The following is a 25375-nucleotide window of genomic DNA, read 5'->3' on the forward strand; positions in this document are numbered from 1 at the left end:
CTCGGGAGGCTGAGGCAGGAGAATGGCATGAACCCAGGAGGCAGAGCTTGCAGTGAGCCAAGGTTGCGCCACTGCACTCCAGCCTGGGCTACAGAGCGAGACTCCGTCTCAAAAAAAAAAAAAAAAAAAAAAAAAAGGAAAAAAAAAAAAGAAACTATTGAAAACGCTAAACACAAAAGAACATGAGAATGGTGAAATTACCACTGTGATGTGAATTCTGATCATGAAAGGGGAGCGGGGAGAGATGAAATAAATGTGCCCAGGGTGAGGGGCTGGGGCATGGGTGGTAGGTTGGGGAGAAGATGATCAGCTGGGGAAAGACTTGAATCTGCATGAGAAAATGAGTAGGTTGAAGAAGGGTAAGGAAGAATAGGGTGATAGGTGCCTGTCAAGCAGAAGGAGAGAGGAATGGACAGCAGTAATGAATAGATATCAAACACGATATTTGTCAAATGTGTTTATCTGGCAGGAAGTTACTGTACCACTGAGCAGGGGCTGCTGCTGGAACCCTGACATATTAGAAGCCTCAGATTTTAGAGACACTGAATTCTCCAAAACTGACCTATGTCAAAATGCTCTTCCACAATGGTGAAATTTGCCATAACCACACTTTTATTTAAAAATCTTGCTCTTAAATAAATGCACATGCACATATTTAATACATTAACTGTTCTTAATTACAAACTTGATTGAATTTCCCACTGCTGTTTGGTCACTTGCTGTTACAAAAGTGTCCCCATGGGTATTTTCTTTTACTTGGGTTTTAAAATAAGCTAGAGAGTCTTAATACCAAATTATTCTCTTTAAAGGAATTGGGATAATGGAATTATTAACATTTATTGAGCACTTCTTCTGTCAAAGCATTTACCTGCTTTACCTCTTTCAATTCTTAAAACAACCGTTCCATCACTCAACCTCGTGACCACATTCTTGCCCTCATCTGCACAGTCTGGCCCCTGACCATGGCAAGCAGAGCTTCTCTGTGGCTCTGATCCCTGTCAATGTCCCAGGTCAGATGCATGAAAAGTATTGCTCAAAGAAGTCACTGTTATAGCCTCTCAGCATGAAGGACTGCCTGTTCTGGTACAGCCACCTTCCTTGACTGCCGAGCCTTTAATCAATCAACAATTATTTATCAGGCTCCTACTTACTGTTCAGCAAAGTCCCATCTGTCTTCTGCAGACAGGAATCTTTCTAGATACCGCACATGAAATTGGATCAGTCAGAAACCTTGAGCCAATCCTTAAGGGTCAAAGAGTTTGTACAGCTGTCATTTTAGGACAGAGAAATAAAGGCTTAACAGCAAGGTAGAGGATAATGAGAAGGTACTGGAATAGATTAAGAAATCAAGAAATATAAAATTAGAAAATAATATGCAAATTTTCTTTTAAATTATCCAATGAGAAACCTTTGCAACCAAAATGAAGTCTACTCTTACAATGTCATATAAGATTTGTTCAGTTAGTAAACTATCAACCTCAACATCCATGCATAATAATAGTCAGGTGTCTTTACTGTAATCAAAGAGTTTATTGAATTTTTAGTGTTATTTAGTATCATTTTAGATTGATCATCTTGGCTACATTAGGTATCTGTATTTAGATAATAACTTTATATTTGGGTAGACAATTTTAAGACAAAAAGTAGAAATTAACAAAGAGAATTTTTATTAAATTGTTGGAATTTACCATTTGGAAATCCATACACAGGTTCAATTCCCAAACACCTATATATTGCCTATATTTTCATCATTTTGATGTCATATAACAGACTGTTGATTAGTATTATTCACTTGCAACTACTTTAACCACTGAAAGTATTCATTTTCATTATTAATACAAATTGCATGTGACCACACGTACCTGGAAGTAAAATAAAATTAATAATGGAAGTCCTATCTTTCTGCCCTTCTGCCATTGCACCTTGCAAAACTGGGACAACGACTGAACACATCTAACTTTTTTAGTCTTTGAAACCACATATCCACCTCCCAAACCTCTATCTTTATGTGTTTACTTATTTTTGAAATTGTTCCTGACTTCATTTTTGTTTGCCTTTTTTCTGTTAATGGGGTTACCTCCTATTTAAAAAGTGCTTGCTTTTGTATAAGCTCTTTCCCTTAAGGGAGTGGGAGAAGCTGAAAGGCAGGTCAGAGAGCAGGGTGTGCTCACTGCAGCTGGAGTGAAGGTGTAAAAGACTGACTTTGCATTCTCCACAGTTTGCTCAGGTCTTTCCCTGTCCTAAAACAGATGACAATTTCCTAAATTTGTCTGTATGAAAAGTCCTATGTTATTTAATAACAATCCTCGGTTATGCCTGTTTCATTTGGCTTTGACTTATATTGCTTTTGTCTTATGGAAATGTTTGTTCTTCTTAGCCAGGGAAATTTTGGGTGTTTGGAGAAGGCCTGGAGATATGGATTAGACAATCTTGCTGAGTCTACTCATACAAATTTTAAAAACTTCCTCTTGAGATCAAACATTCAACAAGAAAATTTTCCCTGGGAATAGCAGTCTAGATCAGGGATTCTCAATCTTTTAAAAATAGTTTGGCCTCATGACAATTCCCCATTTCTGCATATAATGTCTTACAACATGTATTCATCTCTAAGTGTAAATACACAAGAATTTTGTTTAAAGCCTTTTTTTTTTGAGAATTTTTGAACCCATTTTTGAAATTACTGGAACCATCAGGGATCCGAGGACAATTGGTTCACTTCCTAGTATCACCATTCCAGCCTAAGATATTCCTCCCCTAATGGCAAACTTTTGAGGGTGAGTATGCACCTGTAGTGGCAGAACTTGACTGTGGAGCCAGGCTGTTGGTGACGTAGCAATATTTTTTTGCCCCTCCTCCCATAGAATTCTGTTTATATCAGAGGCCAGTGGCAGAGACTCAAGGTTCAATGTATAGTATGAACAATTACAAAAACTGAATGAATGCTGTATTTTTATGCCTGGTTTCATTTACCACCAGATGGCTCTATTGTATCATCAGGAAATGCACACATGTAAAATCAGTGGTCTCATAAGCCATAGGGAAAAAAATAAAGCAGAAGTTAGACCTTTAAGGTATGTAGGAATGCAGTTCGTTCTTTTTTTTTTTTTATTTCTTGTTTCTTTTTTTATTTATATTTATTTATTTTTTTTTATTATTATACTTTAAGTTTTAGGGTACATGTGCACATTGTGCAGGTTAGTTACATACATATACATGTGCCATGCTGGTGTGCTGCACCCACTAACTCGTCATCTAGCATTAGGTATATCTCCCAATGCTATCCCTCCCCCCTCCCCCCACCCCGCAACAGTCCCCAGAGTGTGATGTTCCCCTTCCTGTGTCCATGTGATCTCATTGTTCAATTCCCACCTATGAGTGAGAATATGCAGTGTTTGGTTTTTTGTCCTTGCGATAGTTTACTGAGAATGATGGTTTCCAATTTCATCCATGTCCCTACAAAGGACATGAACTCATCATTTTTTATGGCTGCATAGTATTCCATGGTGTATATGTGCCACATTTTCTTAATCCAGTCTATCATTGGTGGACATTTGGGTTGGTTCCAAGTCTTTGCTATTGTGAATAATGCCGCAATAAACATACGTGTGCATGTGTCTTTATACCAGCATGATTTATAGTCCTTTGGGTATATACCCAGTAATGGGATGGCTGAGTCAAATGGTATGTCTAGTTCTAGATCCCTGAGGAATCGCCACACTGACTTCCACAATGGTTGAACTAGTTTACAGTCCCACCAACAGTGTAAAAGTGTTCCTATTTCTCCACATCCTCTCCAGCACCTGTTGTTTCCTGACTTTTTAATGATTGCCATTCTAACTGGTGTGAGATGGTATCTCATTGTGGTTTTGATTTGCATTTCTCTGATGGCCAGTGATGGTGAGCATTTTTTCATGTGTTTTTTGGCTGCATAAATGTCTTCTTTTGAGAAGTGTCTGTTCATGTCCTTTGCCCCCTTTTTGATGGAGTTGTTTGTTTTTTTCTTGTAAATTTGTTTGAGTTCATTGTAGATTCTGGATATTAGCCCTTTGTCAGATGAGTAGGTTGTGAAAATTTTCTCCCATTCTGTAGGTTGCCTGTTCACTCTGATGGTAGTTTCTTTTGCTGTGCAGAAGCTCTTTAGTTTAATTAGTTCCCATTTGTCAATTTTGTCTTTTGTTGCCATTGCTTTTGGTGTTTTAGACATGAAGTCCTTGCACATGCCTATGTCCTGAATGGTAATGCCTAGGTTTTCTTCTAGGGTTTTTATGGTTTTAGGTCTAACGTTTAAGTCTTTAATCCATTGAATTGATTTTTGTATAAGGTGTAAGGAAGGGATCCAGTTTCAGCTTTCTACATATGGCTAGCCAGTTTTCCCAGCACCATTTATTAAATAGGGAATCCTTTCCCCATTACTTGTTTTTCTCAGGTTTGTCAAAGATCAGATAGTTGTAGATATGCGGCATTATTTCTGAGGGCTCTGTTCTGTTCCATTGATCTATATCTCTGTTTTGGTACCAGTACCATGCTGTTTTGGTTACTGTAGCCTTGTAGTATAGTTTGAAGTCAGGTAGTGTGATGCCTCCAGCTTTGTTCTTTTGGCTTAGGATTGACTTGGTGATGTGGGCTCTTTTTTGGTTCCATATGAACTTTAAAGTAGTTTTTTCCAATTCTGTGAAGAAAGTCATTGGTAGCTTGATGGGGATGGCATTGAATCTGTAAATTACCTTGGGCAGTATGGCCATTTTCACAATATTGATTCTTCCTACCCATGAGCATGGAATGTTCTTCCATTTGTTTGTATCCTCTTTTATTTCCTTGAGCAGTGGTTTGTAGTTCTCCTTGAAGAGGTCCTTCACATCCCTTGTAAGTTGGATTCCTAGGTATTTTATTCTCTTTGAAGCAATTGTGAATGGGAGTTCACTCATGATTTGGCTCTCTGTTTGTCTGTTGTTGTTGTATAGGAATGCTTGTGATTTTTGCACATTGATTTTGTATCCTGAGACTTTGCTGAAGTTGCTTATCAGCTTAAGGAGATTTTGGGCTGAGACAATGGGGTTTTCTAGATATACAATCATGTCATCTGCAAACAGGGACAATTTGACTTCCTCTTTTCCTAATTGAATACCCTTTATTTCCTTCTCCTGCCTAATTGCCCTGGCCAGAACTTCCAACACTATGTTGAATAGGAGTGGTGAGAGAGGGCATCCCTGTCTTGTGCCAGTTTTCAAAGGGAATGCTTCCAGTTTTTGCCCATTCAGTATGATATTGGCTGTGGGTTTGTCATAGATAGCTCTTATTATTTTGAAATATGTCCCATCAAGACCTAATTTATTGAGAGTTTTTAGCATGAAAGGTTGTCGAATTTTGTCAAAGGCTTTTTCTGCATCTATTGAGATAATCATGTGGTTTTTGTCTTTGGCTCAGTTTATATGCTGGATTACATTTATTGATTTGTGTATATTGAACCAGCCTTGCATCCCAGGGATGAAGCCCACTTGATCATGGTGGATAAGCTTTTTGATGTGCTGCTGGATTCGGTTTGCCAGTATTTTATTGAGGATTTTTGCATCAATGTTCATCAAGGATATTGGTCTAAAATTCTCTTTTTTTGTTGTGTCTCTGCCCGGCTTTGGTATCAGAATGATGGTGGCCTCATAAAATGAGTTAGGGAGGATTCCCTCTTTTTCTATTGATTGGAATAGTTTCCGAAGGAATGGTACCAGTTCTTCCTTGTACCTATGGTAGAATTTGGCTGTGAATCCATCTGGTCCTGGACTCTTTTTTGGTTGGTAAGCTATTGATTATTGCCACAATTTCATAGCCTGTTATTGGTCTATTCAGAGATTCAATTTCTTCCTGGTTTAGTCTTGGGAGAGTGTATGTGTCCAGGAATTTATCCATTTCTAATAGATTTTCTAGTTTATTTGCATAGAGGTGTTTGTAGTATTTGCTGATGGTAGTTTGTATTTCTGTGGGATTGGTGGTGATATCCCCTTTATCATTTTTTATTGCATCTATTTGATTCTTCTCTCTTGTTTTCTTTATTAGTCTTGCTAGCGGTCTATCAATTTTGTTGATCCTTTCAAAAAACCAGCTCCTGGATTCATTAATTTTTTGAAGTGTTTTTTGTGTCTCTATTTCCTTCAGTTCTGCTCTGATTTTAGTTATTTCTTGCCTTCTGCTAGCTTTTGAATGTGTTTGCTCTTGCTTTTCTAGTTCTTTTAATTGTGATGTTAGGGTGTCAATTTTATATCTTTCCTGCTTTCTCTTGTGGGCATTTAGTGCTATAAATGTCCCTCTACACATTGCTTTGAATGTGTCCCAGAGATTCTGGTATGTTGTGTCTTTGTTCTCGTTGGTTTCAAAGAACATCTTTATTTCTGCCTTCATTTCATTATGTACCCAGTAGTCATTCAGGAGCAGGTTGTTCAGTTTCCATGTAGTTGAGCGGTTTTGAGTGAGATTCTTAATCCTGAGTTCTAGTTTGATTGCACTGTGGTCTGAGAGATAGTTTGTTATAATTTCTGTTCTTTTACATTTGCTGAGGAGAGCTTTACTTCCAAGTATGTGGTCAATTTTGGAATAGGTGTGGTGTGGTGCTGAAAAAAATGTATATTCTGTTGATTTGGGGTGGAGAGTTCTGTAGATGTCTATTAGGTCTGCTTGGTGCAGAGCTGAGTTCAATTCCTGGGTATCCTTGTTGACTTTCTGTCTCGTTGATCTGTCTAATGTTGACAGTGGGGTGTTAAAGTCTCCCATTATTAATGTGTGGGAGTCTAAGTCTCTTTGTAGGTCACTCAGGACTTGCTTTATGAATCTGGGTGCTCCTGTATTGGGTGCATATATATTTAGGATAATTAGCTCTTCTTGTTGAATTGATCCCTTTACCATTATGTAATGGCCTTCTTTGTCTCTTGATCTTTGTTGGTTTAAAGTCTGTTTTTATCAGAGACTAGGATTGCAACCCCTGCCTTTTTTTGTTTTCCATTGGCTTGGTAGATCTTCCTCCATCCTTTTATTTTGAGCCTATGTGTGTCTCTGCACGTGAGATGGGTTTCCTAAATACAGCACACTGATGGGTCTTGACTCTTTATCCAATTTGCCAGTCTGTGTCTTTTAATTGGAGCATTTAGTCCATTTACATTTAAAGTTAATATTGTTATGTGTGAATTTGATCCTGTCATTATGATGTTAGCTGGTTATTTTGCTCGTTAGTTGACGCAGTTTCTTCCTAGTCTCGATGGTCTTTACATCTTGGCATGATTTTGCAGCAGCTGGTACCGGTTGTTCCTTTCCATGTTTAGTGCTTCCTTCAGGAGCTGTTTTAGGGCAGGCCTGGTGGTGACAAAATCTCTCAGCATTTGCTTGTCTGTAAAGGATTTTATTTCTCCTTCACTTATGAAGCTTAGTTTGGCTGGATATGAAATTCTGGGTTGAAAATTCTTTTCTTTAAGAATGTTGAATATTGGCCCCCACTGTCTTCTGGCTTGTAGGGTTTCTGCCGAGAGATCCGCTGTTAGTCTGATGGGCTTCCCTTTGAGGGTAACGTGACCTTTCTCTCTGGCTGCCCTTAACATTTTTTCCTTCATTTCAACTTTGGTGAATCTGACAATTATGTGTCTTGGAGTTGCTCTTCTCAAGGAGTATCTTTGTGGCGTTCTCTATATTTCCTGAATCTGAACGTTGGCCTGCCTTGCTAGACTGGGGAAATTCTCCTGGATAATATCCTGCAGAGTGTTTTCCAACTTGGTTCCATTCTCCGCATCACTTTCAGGTACACCAATCAGACGTAGATTTGGTCTTTTCACATAGTCCCATATTTCTTGGAGGCTTTACTCATTTCTTTTTATTCTTTTTTCTCTAAACTTCCCTTCTCGCTTCATTTCATTCATTTCATCTTCCATTGCTGATACCCTTTCTTCCAGTTGATCGCATCAGCTCCTGAGGTTTCTGCATTCTTCACGTAGTTCTCCAGCCTTGGTTTTCAGCTCCATCAGCTCCTTTAAGCACTTCTCTGTATTGGTTATTCTAGTTATACATTCTTCTAAATTTTTTTCAAAGTTTTCAACTTCTTTGCCTTTGGTTTGAATGTCCTCCCGTAGCTCAGAGTAATTTGATCGTCTGAAGCCTTCTTCTCTCAGCTCGTCAAAGTCATTCTCCGTCCAGCTTTGTTCCGTTGCTGGTGAGGAGCTGCGTTCCTTTGGAGGAGGAGAGGCACTCTGATTTTTAGTTTCCAGTTTTTCTGGTCTGTTTTTTCCCCATCTTTGTGGTTTTATCTACTTTTGGTCTTTGATGATGGTGATGTTCAGATGGGTTTTTGGTGTGGATGTCCTTTCTGTTTGTTAGTTTTCCTTCTAAAAGACAGGACCCTCAGCTGCAGGTCTGTTGGAGTACCCTGCCGTGTGAGGTGTCAGTGTGCCCCTGCTGGAGGGTGCCTCCCAGTTAGGCTGCCCGGGGGTCAGGGACCCACTTGAGGAGGCAGTCTGCCCGTTCTCAGATCTCCAGCTGCGTACTGAGAGAACCACTGCTCTCTTCAAAGCTGTCAGACAGGGACATTTAAGTCTGCAGAGGTTACTGCTGTCTTTTTGTTTGTCTGTGCCCTGCCCCCAGAGGTGGAGCCTACAGAGGCAGGCAGGCCTCCTTGAGCTGTGGTGGGCTCCACCCAGTTCGAGCTTCCTGGTTGCTTTGTTTACCTAATGAAGCCCGGGCAATGGCAGACGCCCCTTCCCCAGCCTCGCTGCCGCCTTGCAGTTTGATCTCAGACTGCTGTGCTAGCAATCAGCGAGACTCCCTGGGGTAGGACCCTCTGAGCCAGGTGCGAGATATAATCTCGTGGTGCGCCGTTTTTTAAGCCCGTCGGAAAAGCGCGGTATTCGGGTGGGAACGACCTGATTTTCCAGGTGCCGACCGTCACCCCTTTCTTTGATTAGGAAAGGGAACTCCCTGACCCCTTGCGCTTCCCAAGTGAGGCAATGCCTCACCCTGCTTCAGCTCACGCACGGTGCGCGCACCCACTGACCTGTGCCCACTGTCTGGCACTCCCTAGTGAGATGAACCCGGTACCTCAGATGGAAATGCAGAAATCACCGTCTTCTGCGTCACTTAGGCTGGGAGCTGTAGACCGGAGCTGTTCCTATTCGGCCATCTTGGCTCCTCGCAGTTCGTTCTTTGTGGGGTTAATTGGAAGCAGCTGCAGCAGGAGTATTCACAAGAATACAGGACACACCCACAGCCAAGCTATAGGAAGGTTATCATCCTAGCATGTACAAGGTTTTCCAACTTTTCATATTTCTTTCTAATTATTAAGTATCACAATAGCAAAAGAGTAGTTAGGAAGTGCTCTAGTCTCACAAAGGCCTGTACCTTGTGTTTTCCTACCAATTTTGCATACTCTTCAGCTTGTAGCTGAGAAAAAGTAACTTTAGAAACATTTTGAGTCCAGGCGCAGTGGCTCACACCTGCAATCCCAGCACTTTGGGAGGCTGAGGTGGGCAGATCACGAGGTCAGGATTTCAAGACTAGCCTGGCCAACATGGGGAATCCACGTCTCTACTAAAAATATAAAAATTATCCAGGCATGGTGGCACGTGCCTGTAATCTCCAGGGGCTGAGACAGGAGAATCGTTTGAACCCAGGAGGTGGAGGTTGCAGTGAGCCAAGATCGTGCCCTTGCACTTGGCCTGGGCAACAAGAGCAAAACTCTGCCTGGAAAAAAAAAAGAAAAAAGAAAAAGAAAAAATTTGACAGGCAGAGTCTACACATCTGCTAATTTAAGTCATATTAGCCAGGCTCTGGGGAAGAATGATCTGATTCTAAAACATGTGGTATCTTTGCTTTAATGACATATGCTAAGAAGGTGAAGATCAGAGGAAACAGGGTTTCTCTGAGTTCAGTTGACTCTGTTCCTACTGTTAGATGAATGTTAAAAACATAGGCATTCTAGGTGACATCTTCCATCAGGAATGTGAAATTTTCATCCTAACCTTTTGGAGTAAGAATAAAAGTTTCAAAGTAATCAAATTCCAATGACAGTTATTTAATCTAACTTTCTAAAGCTGTTCATTGTCATCATTTATTTTTTACTCTTTTTACTTTCTATATTTTAAATGAAACTATTGTTAAAACATTTTGCTGTTTTATTTCCATGTTAAGAAAAGGGGAGGATTTGTGTGAGTTTATCAAGCCTATCATTAGTCCATAAGATTGTTTGAGATGCGCTCAAACTATCCATGTCAAAAAGTAATACTTGATTTTCTTTTTTTAAAGAAAGCGTCCCTGGATACTGGACAGATGGCGTTTACCTTGGCCCAACTTGAGTCCTTGGAGATTTGCCTGAAAGAAGCAGAAGAAAAGGCTAAAGCTTTATCTGAACAGGTAACACCTGTCATGGGAACTGGAAACAAATGTTCCTCAGTGTGCAGCATGGCAAGTGTAAATGTAAACACACGTTTTAACCTCTCCCTCTACTGATACACACATACACACACACATACACATTGCAGTTATGCCCCCCCACCCCCCCCACACACAGCATTCCATTCATTTTAGACATAACAGTGCTTACTTTAGTCTGTATGGACCTTTTCAGCGTTTAAAACTTTTTTCATCTTTATATTTTATTTGACTTTCATTCACCACAGGCCATGAGTTAGGCAAACCTTCTTTAACTAAGTGATTTTCCTGAATAAGCAAAGCATATTTGCATGATAAACAGATAAGCTCAAAGATAAAATAAAGCCTATTGGAGCCATGCAGAAGTAATTTTCTTTTATTTTTAGGAAACTTTACTTGGAAGAGAGTTTTTCAAATATTGACATCCCTCTTGGGTTTTTGAAACTTACAGAAGCAAAGCAGCAGGTGATAAGTGGAGCCTGGTCTGCCCCAGGTGGCCTGGACACGTTATAGGTGCCTTGCATGTACAACAGCTCCATGATTTCAGAGACACTGGCTGTGGGTATAAGTAAAGCTCAGACCAGGGCTGGAACATTTCCCAATAAGATTATACTTTGCAAATAGTGCAACTATTGTTGCCTTTCCCCCTGGTCAGAGAGGCTTGGCCCCAGGGGACAAACTGCTTGGAGTCTCGGTCCCCCAGTGCTCTCTTTTGGTGACAGTCAGTGAAGGGAAAAGGATGGAGGAGGCCCTGCAATGTTAGAAATGTTTATTAATTTCTTCTGGATTGATACATTTAGATAAAAGTATATTTTAGATACATTGGAAAAAAAGAATTTTAAGGTACTTTTAATAAAGGTAGTCTCTCTGTATAGTGAAACCTAATTGCATCAGAATTTTAGCAGAAACTAAGGAGGAAAGGTGCTTGTGTTATGAGAAAAAGTATAATTAATATATAATTTAGTGATACACACACAAATGCCCTTCATTTCTTTTTCAGCTTACCAAAAAAGGTGCATCCCTTACTTTGGCATGTATTTATTGTTTACTGACTAAATGCGATTGATGCAAGCGGTCTCAGGGGACTTATGTCAATTAATAAAAATGTGTTGCCCTTTTGGAAAAGTTTCCATCTCAGCCTCAAGCCATAGCTCTAGCCTGCCAACTGTTGGGTTTTTTTTTTTTTTCTAAAATAAACAAAAACAAGCCTCGAACTGTGGCAAAATTAAGAATTACCAAGAACATAATGATAAACATAAGGTACCATTTCAAAGCAAAAAAAAAAAAAAAAACTAAGAATTTCAGAGTCTCCAAATTGGGAAAGATTTTTCAATGGATAACTAAAAAAGGGCACCCATGCTGGGATTAGGTTACACTAAGAAGGTATATAGGATTTTTTTTTTTTTTGGTAATCAAATGGCTTTTAATGATTTCTCGTTTGAATCAGTAAGATTGAATTCACTCATAAAAGTACCCATTCCTGCACTTTGGGAGGCTGAGGCGGGTGGATCACGAGGTCAAGAGATCGAGACCATCCTGGCTAACATGGCGAAAGCCCGTTTCTACTAAAAGTACAAAAAAATTAGCCCAGCGTGGTGGGTGGCACCTGTAGTCCCAGCTACTCGGGAGGCTGAGGCAGGAGAATGGCGTGAACCCGGGAGGCGGAGCTTGCAGTGAGCCGAGATTGCGCCACTGCACTCCAGCCTGGGCGACAGAGCCAGACTCTGTCTCAAAGAAAAAAAAAAAAAAAGTACACATTATTTTTGTTCTTGATGAAATATTTTTATCCAATGCAAATGTAACCACCCAATCAATGGGTTCACCTTGCCCGCTGCCTAGACAGAATCGATTTATCAAGACAGGGGAATTGCAACGGAGAAAGAGTAAATCACAGAGCCACAGAGCCGGCTGTGCAGGAGACCGGGATTTTATTATTACTCAAATCAGTCTCCCTAAGCATTCAGAGATCAGAGTTTTTAAAGATAATTTGACGGGGAGGGGCCCGGGAAGTGGGGAGTGCTGGTTGGTCAGGTTGGAGATGGAATCATAGGGGCTGGAAGTTAGGTTTTCTTAATGTCTTCTGTTCCTGGGTGTGATGGCAGAACTGGTTGGGGCAGATTACCATCTGAGTGGTGTCAGCTGATCCATGGAGTGCAGGATCTGCAAAATATCTGAAGCACTGATCTTAAGCTTTACAATAGTGATGTTATCCCCAGGAGCAATTTGGGGAGGTTCAGCCACAGGCTGCATGACCCCTAAATTGTAATTTCTAATCTTGCAGCTAATTTGGTAGTTCTGCAAGGGCAGATTGGACCCCAGGCAAGAACAGGGTCTTTTTGGGAAAGGGCTGTTATCAATTTTGTTTCAGAGTCAAACCATGAACTGAATTCCTTCCCAAAGTTAGTTCGGCCTATGCCCAGGAATGAACAAGGACAGCTTAAGGGTTAGAAGCAAAATAGAGTTGGTTAGGTCTTATTTCTCTCACTGTCATAATTTCCTCAGTTATAATTTACAAAGGTAGTTTCACAAATAGCTCCTAATATTTAAGATTCTTAGCTGGATGATCTCTTTATATAATACCAAACAATTAGATGTATTTATTTTTTCAGTAATATAGCAGATTAAATATATAAAATGGAAACTGGATTTCACTTAACATTTTTGTACCTACCATAAGTAAGGTGCTGGTTAGGTGTTTTGTGGGAAAGACATGTAAGCCAGAGCTTCTCTACCCAAGTAGCTCACAGAGAATAGAAAAATTGGAAGACATGGAGAATGAAAATAGGTGTTTATATGACTCCAAGATAAACTGCACAATAGCATTAAGTTGCAGGATCTGTACATGTTAATTGTACTAAAGGATAGTTCTTGAAGTTGCCAAATTTGCATAACCATGTGAGTTTAATTGGAAGTTGGCCATAGTTTGAGGAAAGGGAGAGTACGATGTGTAAAAGCACATTGCAGCCATTTTCAATATTACATTTTTAATTAACTTGAGCATTTTATGAGATCTGGCTGTCTTCATTGTTACTGTTGAGAGGGGTCAATCAACACTGTTGTCAGAGGATTTAATCCTGAGATTTTTGCTTTCTCCAGTGTTTAGTCTTTTCCTTGAAAAGATAAAAACTTTAAGAACAGTCCTCTGTCCCCTATTTTAAAATTTAAGTCAACATTAAAAACATATGGATGAGAGGATAGAGAAAGGGGAGAAACTGATATTTCCTAAGAATGTTCTTGAGAATATTTCAGAATAGAACACCTGTCACAAACAATCAAACATTTGTCCACTGGGTGCCACTGTCTTCCTTACCAGGCCATGCCACTAAGGGATTGCAGTAAGACTGTCTTTAGTGTTAAAGACAAGGATTACACACACACACACACACACACACACTCTCTCTCTCTCTCAATCTGTGTGTGTGTGTGTGTGTGTGTTTGAAGGAATATTTTTGCCTGCTGTACACGTTAAGGCTTTTTCTAAATGTCATTAATTTAGGATTTGTCACAAGGATGTTGGGAATGCTAGCTTGCCTTTACTGGTAACCCAAATTATGGGCTAGCCGGGTGAAGTAGAATGAGGTGGGGAGTGTGGAAGACACGACAAGAACCAAGATTTGTGCTGGAATGAAGCAGTGGAAGCTTGCAATATTATCAAACAATGGATCCTGCCTTTGAGAAAAGGGTTAATCTCACTGTTATTCAAGACCTTATCTCTTAGCTTTGCCTCTGAGAACACAGAATTAACTCAGAATGGAAAGTATAGGTGCCTAATGTTGTTACCTGCATTAATCATCTGTTGGTCCTGGGCCTCAATTTGTGCAAACTGGGCATTTCTAAGGTCTCCTTCAGCAAGGTCCACTGTTACAAAGAAAAAAATCAGAAATAGCCAACAAATAAGAAGGTTGTGGCCACTTCCTCCGATGAGGTCACACAGTCAACAGAATTCTTTGTTGGGCTTCACTTTAGCTTACAATTATTCTTTATTTCTCTGCAGCCAAGTCACTAATGTCAAAATAAAAGAAATAATGGGATCAGGATAACTTGCAATTAAGACTTATAATCTGGGTTAGTCAAGGCTTTGAGAGATAACTGCACCAATTCAGCCAAAGTAGAGTGAGAAAGTGTCATTTGGCTCCAACTTCTAACCTAGGTTATAATGATAAACCACTCAACATATTACCAAGTTTTGCTTAAGAAAATACTTTATTGTATTTCCCATAGGTTAAGATCAGGTGGGAGGAAAACTAAATGCCTGGATGTTGGGTAATAGATAAAGAAAAAGGGTGAATAAAAGGGAGAAAAGCTGTTAGGAATGTGAAAGAAAGATGAAAAGTAAAAGCGTTTCTAGAGAAGCCCATAAAAAAAAGTTTTTTCATGTGTGCTGGCTTCTATCACCAGTGAATATAAGAGGACAAGGAAAGGGACTCTGGTGGACTGCTGTTTATGACCATACACAAGCAAATAGACCATACAGCTTTTGTGCTGAGACAAAAGATAGTGTCAAGAAAACCCATACTTTTGCAATGAAGTCTGGATCCAGATGCATGCCAACATAGAGCTTATGAGGTAACATTCCTTTTGGCAGCAGTGTTAGCCCAGAGTCTCTCCCATTTATCAATGGCTTCTGGTTCCCAGCTCCAGGTATCAGATCAGGGAGAGCCCAGGCTTTGTTCCTGCTCCACTATCTGCTAGCTTTATGGCCTTGGGCAATTCACTTTGTCTCCCCAGCTACAGTTGTCTTATCTAGGAGGGTGTAAACATGCTAGTTACATAGGGCTATTGTGAGGCTGTTATTAAATGGGATAGGTATCTGTCCCTCTGTCCCTTTGTGGTTATTATGGCTGAATGTTTCTGTCCCCCTGCCAAAAAGAAAAAAATCATATATTGAAACCTAATCCTCAATATGATAGTATGTGGTGGTGGGATCTTTGGTGGATGATAAGTTCTTGAGGGCACTGCCTCAGGAATGGGACTAGTGTCCTTATAAAAGAGACTCAAGGGATCTCCCTCACCCCTTCCACCATGTGAGGACAGAGCAAGAAGCTGCCATCTGTGAACCAGGAAGCAGACCCTCATAAGACACCAGATCTGTTGGTGCCTTGATCTTGGACTGCTCAGCCTCTAGAATTTGAAGAAAGAAAGAAATTCCCATTGTTTATATGCTAGCCAGTTTACGGTATTTTGTTATAGCAGCCCAAATAAACTAAGACAGTAGGTTCTCAAAAACATCTGTTTATTTTCACTCCTACCAGTGGTCATAGCAGAACTGTGTAGTTCTCTTTATGCCTTCAGCCACATAAATTAACGAGTTCCAACCTACCACAAAAGTCTTTCTTTCTCACACACACACACTGCCCCGCTCACTACCCAAGCTCCCTTGTCATAACTTGGCTGGCTTTTCTACTATCCAGTTTTCTCTTCTACTCTTTCTCATCTCTTCATCTGGTAAAGGGATTTTAGTTCTTTAACCTTGTCTTTCCTTTCTGCTTCATCTCTTGGAGCTTCTGTCTGTTTCTGCCCATTATCTGATTTTGTACAGACTGGGAGCTGTTTTCCTTGGCAAGCTGGGGCAGGGAGGGTGTCAGGAGGTGAATCCAGTAAGGACTATGTAGTAAGAATTCATTTCATATATCTTCTGGGTAACATACCTAGCAAAATATAGTTACATATGAGAAAACTTTTTAAAGTTCATGGAAAAATGGAATTAAACAATAAGAATAAAAATTATAAATTTTATTTTTCAACATAAGCTTCATCAAGTTCAAGACACTTTTGAAGTGATGATACCAGCCCTTTAGTCCACCTTAAATAACTGAGGGTCCTGGGGATTTAACCATTTTAATACAGTGTTTTTTTTTTTTTTTTTACATCATTAACTAAAGAAAAATGAGTGCCCTTTAAAGGTTTTTTAAGACTAGGAAACAAAAATAAGGCAGAAGCAGCCAAATCAGTACTGTAAGGAAGATGCCTAATGATTTCCCATGGAAACTCTTGCAAAGTTGCCCTTTTTGATGAGAGGTCTGGGTTAGCATCTGGTACTGAAGCGAGATGAGGTAAGTTTCAAAACTTTGCATTTATAACAAGTTCCCATCTCGCTTTAGTACCAGATGCTAACCCAGATCTTCAGGCCGAGGTTCTTTTTCACCCTTGTCCTGTGTTCTCCAACTGCATGGCTAACACAGTGCAACCCCATCTCTACTAAAAAATACAAAAAATTCGCCGGGCGTGGAGGCAGGCTGAGATCGCGCCACTGCACTCCAGCCTGGGTGACAGAGCGAGACTCTGTCTCAAAAAAAAAAAAAAAAAAAAAAAGGAAAGTTTTAGGAAGAATGAAAAATAATAATGCTCCAAGAGCCCCGTGTTATAGTTTGCAGAGATAATCTCAGCAAGACAGAAAACCAAGTCTTAAGTTAGCAGAAGATGGCAAGAGCTGAACTCTAAGATACCCCTCCTTGTTGGAGTCGTATGATGAGACTCCTGGAATGTAAGAGGTGGGGATAAATTACCCGTAATTTGTATTTGAAGAAAGAAAATATTATGTGTATGTTGTCAGAATGAACAAGAAAGTTAAAGGAAATTCAAGAGGAGGCAAAAACGCAAAAGAAACATTCCGTTCTGAAAAAGACTTGTATCTATTCTGACTGGCTCCCCAACATCCTGCTCCCCTTCAAACCCATTCTGGCTTATTGCAAGAACCTAATTTGGGGCATTTGTGGCTTTGCACGCTGTTCAAAGTCAAGATCAAGCCAGGTTTAGTTTCTTTGCTGTTTTTTCTGTTTGTTTGTTTTTGTTGGCCAGCACTCATTTGTTCATTTAACAATTGTTTATTGAGTATTCACTATATGCCAGGTACTATGTCTAGAAGTGGGAACACAGCAGTAAACAAGATTGATAAGACCCCTGACTCATGGAGCTGACATTCTACTGGAGGACATAGATAGCAAACAAATAAACATTGAAAATACATGGAGCTTCAGATGGTGTTAAATACTTTGCTGGGCCACACTAAAGGGTATCTGTGGGACTACGCTTAAACTTAAATCCCACTGGGAAGTCTGGTTCCTGAGAATAACCTTGTGGGCCCTTGTCCTTGAGAAGCTGGTGACTGTAGCTCTATGTGCATGTGTATGTTCATGTGTGTGTATGTTGGAGTGTGTATGTTATTCCTGTTGTTTTTGATATGAAACAATAAAACCTAAGGCCAAATTATTGCTCTAGGTTAGATCAAGGTTCTTGGGGCTCAGGTTTTCTCTTCAAGATGGCATTTTCAAAGAAACGGGAGGATTTTAATAGTTTACTTTCTCTTGAGAGTTTTAACTATTTTGCTAATATTTACCCTAAATTCTTCAGGTATATTTATGTGTATTGTTATAAAGCTTGGACTAGAAACAAACAACGCCCCACCAAAAAAACTAATAAGTTATGTTTGACTCTAATCAGCAAGAAATTATGAATCATTTTATGCCTAAGGCCCTAACAAAACTCCCATTATTTCTCTCTTAGTACATCTTAGTGTCCAGTCTATCTTTTCTTTATGTTTAGGAATAGAAGGAACAAAGATACCAGCAAATTTTTGATACTGAATTTGTGTATTGAGTGGCTAAAAGTAATCTGATGCCTACTGAGATTATCCAAAAAATGCTCTGTTTTTTTTTTCATTGTTTATATGCAACAGTGGATCTTTTGATGTCAAGTTTATTTGAAATAAACAATGTGCCCTTGGTAGGAGTATTCATTTCTGCAAATGCTCAGAAATTATGCTTGACATGCCAATCTGAAATCATGAGTTTTGTGAATGAGTTTTTGTTTTCAGAACTATTTTGAAGTGTACTTTAATGCCATAAAATCACAAGCAGTCTGTTTGACCCAAAATGAGTTCCTTATCAACATGAAGCCCAGTTATCAGGAACTTCATTAAACAATTTGGCTAGCCAGAGTTCTGATTGATTTTATAGCAGACAAGTTCCCTCCTTATTAAAAAACAAAACAAAATCCAACAACTTCTCATTTAAGCAGATGTTCATCTTCATCTTGTTACTGGGTTGTTGGCATAAATTGGTAGCCTCAGAGAATGCAAGGAAAAAAATAGAAGCTGGTGAAGAGATGGTGTTGTTTTGAATAGAGTCAAACACAATGACAAATCAGCTTCTGTAGTATATTGTTGTTGCAGGCGGGATGTGTGGATTGTTGGCCTGTTACATAACTAAAAACTTCCTTTTGCTTGTAAATGTCAAGATCAAACAGAGGTCAGTTTTAAGTAGCTGACTGGTGCTAATAAATGTGACTTTCTTGTCGTGAAAAAAGCAAAAAGCCTCATGCCTTAAGAGTCATGGCTCTGCTGTTAGGAGGAGGTGTCTTTGTGTATGGGCTTAACCTGTATTTTGTTCATGAGATTTTCTTTGAGATGGTAAATGAACTTTCCCTTTGCTTATTGTCTACAAATAAATTAGTAAGTTAGGTGTATGCTTTTGTTCAATTATTCATTCAATAAATATTAATCAAGTTTATACTATGAGCTAGGCATTCTGTTTGGTACTTCTGTGAATTTTAGCTATGTATTTCTCCAAACAGTCCTGGAAAATTGTATATGCCATTTTGCAAATGATGAAAGCTCTTTTGTGGGCTTGCAGCCCTCTTGTCTGCTCCTTCTGTAGACTCTCCTTGGTGATCTGACTTTAGCGTACACAATCTGCTGAAAAGCCTTAAGTCCTCACTACTAGTCCAGGTCTTCCCTGACTTCAGACCTAATTATGTATACTGAACAGCTCCACCAAGGTTCTCACAGACAACTCAAGCTCTCCATCTCCATCTCCAAAATTCAACTTACCTGCTTCTTGCCCCAAACCTGTTCCTTCTCCCACATTCCCTAGGCCAGTGATCAGTGCCACCAGCCACCCTGTGCTGCTTTGATTCTTTCCTTTTCCTCATGCCTCATATGCAATCAATTGCTGAGTACTACAGGTGATGACTCCCAAATCACTCTTGAATCCATCTTTTTTTCTCTATCTCCACTATCACCATTTTTGTCCAGGCCACCTTCTGCAGTGCCTCTCCTGACTTTACCTTCATTATGGCCCTTGTTTAATGACTCCTCAACACTACACCAGAATGAAGGTTCTGTAACAAAGATCTCATATTTCTCAACTTTAAATCTCAAATTAGCCTGATTTCACTGTCAGGGTCAAATCTGTCCTCTAACAGATCTTACAATGCCATTTATGATCCGACCACCTGCTTGTTTCTCCAGCTTTACCTTACACCACTCCCTGTATACCACTATTACACCACTTTCAGTTCTTTAAAGGTATCATATCCTCTCTCACCTTTCTAATCTAGAAAAAACAAAGGCCTCATTTCTTAGAGTCAAATTATCATTAATACACCCCTTTCCCTCTGCTTCTGCCTAGAATTTCTCTGCTAACTTTCTCTACTTCCTCTTATCCCCTTACTCATTATCCAAAGAACCCCAAGAGACTTCTTTTCAGATCCTCAGTTAGATGCCATTCCCTCCAAAATGCACTTCTTCTTCCTTCAAGTTTGGGTTAGATGTCCTTAGGTGCTTTCATAATCTCTCTCCCACCTCCCGCCGATAATAATTGCTTGTCTGTGTCTCCCACTATACCATATAACACATGGAAGAAGCTCAGACAGTAACTCCTCTGAGGTCCTAAGCCAAATTAGAATTCATTACTTGTCCCTTTTCTGTCAAAGCCCATGTTTTTTCCATTATACACTTGGAGTTGACCCCTACACAAGGAGGGCCATTGAAGGAGGCACATTCTGATCTGTGCTCAAGAGAGAAAACAGTGAGGGACTGAGAAGGACAGATTTGAGAGACCAAAGCCAGGCATATCAATGTGTAGGCTCTTATAAAAATCCAGTTTGGAAATGATAAAGGCCTAAATTATTGGTGGAGAGAAGACAGAGACAAGATATATTTATGAGTTGGATTTGGTGATTAATTAAATGTACAAGTTGAAGGGAAAGTAGGATTCAAGAGAGATCCCAAGTTTCAGGTGACTATGTAACCTGTGGTTACCCAACTATCTTATGTTAGAATCATTAGATGTTAAAAATGATTCATTTCTTATGGACAACTCCATGCAGGCTCAATTTACCACTTACGCTATAGATTCTTCATCCAAGTTTTGGATGATTTTAATCTCCTTTTTTAGATCTTCTGAATCTTGCAATCCTTGGATATTATGTCAGATCCTTTAACTCGGGGGTGTCTAATCTTTTGGCTTCTCTTGGCCACATTAGAAGAAGAAGAATTGTCTTGGGGCACACGTAAAATACATTAACACTAAGAATAGCTGATGAGCTAAAAAAAAAAAATTCACAAAAAACCTCATACTGTTTTAAGAAAGTTTACCAATGTGTATTGGGCCACATTCAATGCCATCCTGGGCCGCATGTGGCCCACGGGCTGCAGGTTGGACAGCTTATTTTAAGCCATTTCCTGGAAATAGGTTTTCTTCTATTTTTCAGTCCCTGGAGCTTCAGGGAGAAAATTTTGGAAGACCATGTGTTTTGTGTATGAAGGTCTCATTTATTAGCCTCAGAAAGTGTTTAATGTTGAAGTCTGGAGTTACACCAATGCAAATCTCTTGAGGTTACTGAATGAGTGTATAGTGACATGCAGTGGTCTAGTACAGAGGTCTTCAAAATTTTGCCCAGCAGGCCCCTTGGAGGTTCCTAGCACTCTTAAATGATATTTAAAGTTAAAAGATTTGGATAATAGTTAAAATTATTTGGATAATAATACTAATAGGTTATTATTCTTTTCTACTATCATTCTTTTATGGGTGGAGGAGAGTCTTCCAGATTCTACATGGCAGAATGTACGCAGAAGCAGATATGAAAGTCCCAATGTCCTTTATTAAACCAGACATTAAGGAAATATGCAAAATGTAAAACAATACCACTTTTTTACTGCTTCGTTTTTGTTTAGTTTTGAAAGAGTTACTTTTAATTAAAAAATATTTTTGTGTTAGGATATACTGAGTTTATTTTTAAACAAATTAATAAAAGCACTTTTAAATTTCTAAGTTTTACTTTCTGATACAATAAATATCAGTACATATAGCCCACATTAACAAAAACTTTTTAAAGTCCCCAGTAATTTTTAGAGGTGTAAAAATGTCCTGAGCATCAAAAGTTTACAAACTGCTGATTTATGACTCTGTAGAGTGCAATTCAAGGAGCACAGCCTGTTTGGGAATATGAATCATGTTGGAAACCACCATTACATAAAATAGATAGTAAATTAACATAATTTTATTAATAAACAAAATAGTAAATGCTAAACAGACCTTCAAAGAGGGGAGCCTCATCAGTGGCTGGTAACTGTAACAGTTGGTCACTCTATCACTGAACAGAAAATGTCCTTCAATTAGTAGGAGGATATCAATGAAATGAACATGTTCCTTATTCATATTTCCAAAGACCGTGAATGAAAAAGGAGTTGTCCATATTATGGAGACTCTTCGTTTTCTTCCTGATCCCCAGTATTTGTGCGTCTAAGCTCCCTGAGTCTGTTTGCTTTTTCCCTGCTCACTGAAATTCTTCCTCCACTGCCTGTTGTCAGCTTCTTAAGCCTATTTTCACAATATGCCCTATGTTAACCCATCCCACTCACTTATGCCCTACGTTGACACTGCATTTCTGATTCTGATGGGATGATTTTAAATTTATAGCATACTCAGGCAGATAAATGCCTTTTTCAGAATGGTTTAAGGGAGGAAAGGGTAAAGGCTTCTCTCTGGTTTTGCCTAAGATGGAGAGCAGTCTTGGTGTCAGTGGTCTGAGTCTGATCTGCTCAGTCAAGGAAAAATACCTCCAGGGAGTGTTCTTTAACATGGTGAACAGCAGAGAGGCATTTGCTGAGAATGACTGATTACACAGAGTATAATATGCAGGCAAATATAGGAAAAAAATGTTCTAGAGAGGACATATAATGGGTTATGAAATCAATCAAATTCAATTTCCTCCCTAAGGAACTGGTAAACAAAACAAAACAAAAACCTGTTACCTAATATAAATAAGGGAGCAGTTCTAACCTTTTCTAGATTTTAATTTCAGGCCATGGGACTTCTGTGGATTCTATTCTATTCTTGTCCTACCCCATCCAAGATGTCTACTTCTTACTTCAAAGTCCATTATTATCTGTGTATGTACTCACGTCCTGTGTAAAAAAAAAAAAAAAAAAAAAAAAAAAAAGTACGAACTCTAAAGTTTCACTTACCCGAACTACCTCAAATATGTTGTCTCAGGTTGTTTCCCTTAGTAACACAATGGACTGCTGCATCATCCTGCCACTTTGAGTGTGTGGTGTCCTTGTCCATCCCCACTTCCCATCTCTATTCCTCTGTTCTCATCTTGAGTATTCTGTGTTTTCTTTGGAACCCACACACTCTCTAAAGAAGCAGTAAGCTGAATTAGGATTCCATTCTGGTGGGAACAATCACTTCCTGCATTCATCTGGGAACAGTTGCCTTCCTCATTCAGAGTAGGGGACTCTGTATTTCCTAACCTCAGGGACTTTCCCTGAAGTTGCCTAATTTTTGTTTCCAAAAGCCTAAACCCATCAAAGAGACTAATAAGGCCTTGAGAGAAAGGGAGACTCCTGAGACAGACTCAAAGATAGCAGAGTGCCTTTTCCCCAAACTGGAAAGTAGAGAGTCAGCTCACTGAGTCACACCAGCATGGGAAGCCTGTACCCTGTTCCATGAAAATGCTCTGAGAATGTGCCAGTTAGAGGGAGTGTTGTATCCTAGGAATGTGTCCCAGGCCCCTGTGAAATGTCAGCTACCCTGTAGGATCTAGGATTCCACACAAGGGTTTCTGGTGGGACGAGAAAGGGCATTGCCAGTGCCCTGAAGATATATAGGGTTCCCAGATGGGTAAACTACCGTGGGGAGAGAAGATCTTCGAGAACGGTTGTGTAACTACAGGTGAGGACTTAATGTTGAAATAAATAAGATTTATAGAAAGTAAAAAGTGTGCTATTTTTTGTACACTTGGATTTGTGGATTGAGAGCTGTCTGCTTTGCAGTAGCTCTATTTCTGTGTAATTACTTTATGTCCAATCTCATGTTGACTTTAATTTCTTAGAACCCAATATTATTGCTTTTTGACCTTTACCTTTAATGATTGCCCTTTATATCCAAGTCAATGATTGATCGCCTCATCTTTCCCATGTCTTTTCATTTCTCTCTGGTATTCTTTATCTATTCTTAAGGCCTAGAGAACTTTTTTGAAGATTAAAGGAAACTTAGGAATCTCTTTGCCTGCATCCCTAACTTTATATTTCAATTATTGCTTGGCCTGTTGGTAAATATTTCTATTTTCACTTGGAGTTTAAATGAGCCTTTGTTAAGGCTTATTAAATGATCCTTTATTAAGGATAATTTTCCCCAAAATAACGTGAGGGTGTTATGGGTTAAATCGTATGTCAACCCCGCAATTAATTTGTTGAAGTTCTAACTCCCAGTACCCTAGAACATGACTTTATCTTTTAAAAGGGTCATTGCACACGTAAGTAGTAAAGATAAGGTCGGCAGGGTGCGGTGGCTCACTCCTGTAATCCCAGCACTTTGGGAGGCCGAGGTGGGCGGATCACGAGGTCAGGAGTTTGAGACCAGCCTGGCCAACATGGTGAAACCCTGTCTCTACTAAAAATACAAAAATTATCCAGGCGTGGTGGCACGTGCCTGTAATCCCAGCTACTCAGGAGGCTGAGGCAGGAGAATCGCTTGAACTCAGGAGGCAGAGGTTGCAATAAGCCAAGATCCCACCACTGCACTCCAGCCTGGGTGACAGAGAGAGACTCCATCTCAAAAAATAAAAAAATAAAAAAAAAATAAGGTCATACTGGAGTAGGATGGGCCCCTAATTTAATCTGATTGGTGTCCTTATAAAAAATGAAAATTTGGTCACACTCATATAGGGAGAAAGCCATGTGAACCTGAAAGCAGAGACCAGAGTGATGCTTCTGCAAGCAAATGAATGCCAGAGATTGCCAGCAAACCGTTAGAAGCTAGGAGAGGGGCTGGAATAGATTCTCCCTCACAGCCCTCAGAGGGAGCCATCCCTGCTGACACTTTGATCTCAGAATTGCAGCCTCTGGAACTGTGAGATAATAAATTTTTGTTGTTTAAGCCACCCAGTTTGTGGTACTCTTTTATGGCAGCCATAGCACACAAATACAAGAGATTATTATGCTTCTAAGTAGACCCTTGGAGGTCTATTTTATGTGCGTAAACCTAGAAATGACTACAAAAGCTATTAAAGCCAAAACGTATTAATAAACATAAAAGTCTCTTCTGTCTAGGATGGGGTTAAGATAAAGATTTTGTTGTTTGTTTAACTCCTAAAATTGAAATGAGACTAAACCCGTTCTGTGAGCTAAATCTACATTCAGATATAGGGCTTCCTGCCCATTCCACAGGTAGGATAGGTAATTTTTAAAGTGCTTGCCTCTGTTATTTACTGCCAGGAAATTTCCTAATTTGTGTTACTAATCCAGTTCAGCTTGCAAAGCATTTAGCACAAGAGAACGCTTTGTTTTTAAATTAAGTCCCTTCTTTCTCTGTAGCATGAGCTCTACAAGGTCTGGCAAGACTTAATTTGTTTTTCAGTGGTTTTTGAGTGACAGTGGAGAACTATTCTGCAATATTAATTACCGCATGTAAATGTGTGGGTTGTGGAGGAGAAAATTTTGGAGAACAGACAATAAGAAGAGGTAAATAGGAAATTCACATTACTTAATGGAGTGGTTTTAATAATTGCACCAAGTATGGATTGGGTGAATGGTGAGAAAAAGAGAAGTCTTTTATCTTTGTGGCTTAAACATATGAATGGATGGTGCCATGTATTGAAAGAAGGAAGTCTGGGGAAGGAACAGATTGTGAGGAGTTCATTTTGAACATATTAATTCTGATTTGCCTGGTGTGCATTCAAATGACAATATCAAATAGGT

General features: G+C 39.5%; 1 protein-coding gene across 1 annotated transcript in view; it reads left to right on the forward strand.

Moving 5' to 3' along the window:
- Nucleotides 1–25375, forward strand: part of CCDC192 (coiled-coil domain containing 192) — a 240149-nt gene that overhangs the window by 43137 nt on the left and 171637 nt on the right. Inside the window, exon 3 of the mRNA XM_003826668.6 lies at nucleotides 10267–10374. Coding sequence (XP_003826716.2) covers nucleotides 10267–10374 — 108 coding nt within the window. The remainder of the gene's footprint in view (nucleotides 1–10266; nucleotides 10375–25375) is intronic.

This window comes from Pan paniscus, chromosome 4, assembly GCF_029289425.2.
Source record: "Pan paniscus chromosome 4, NHGRI_mPanPan1-v2.0_pri, whole genome shotgun sequence".
In the NCBI taxonomy this organism is placed as follows: Eukaryota; Metazoa; Chordata; class Mammalia; order Primates; family Hominidae; genus Pan; species Pan paniscus.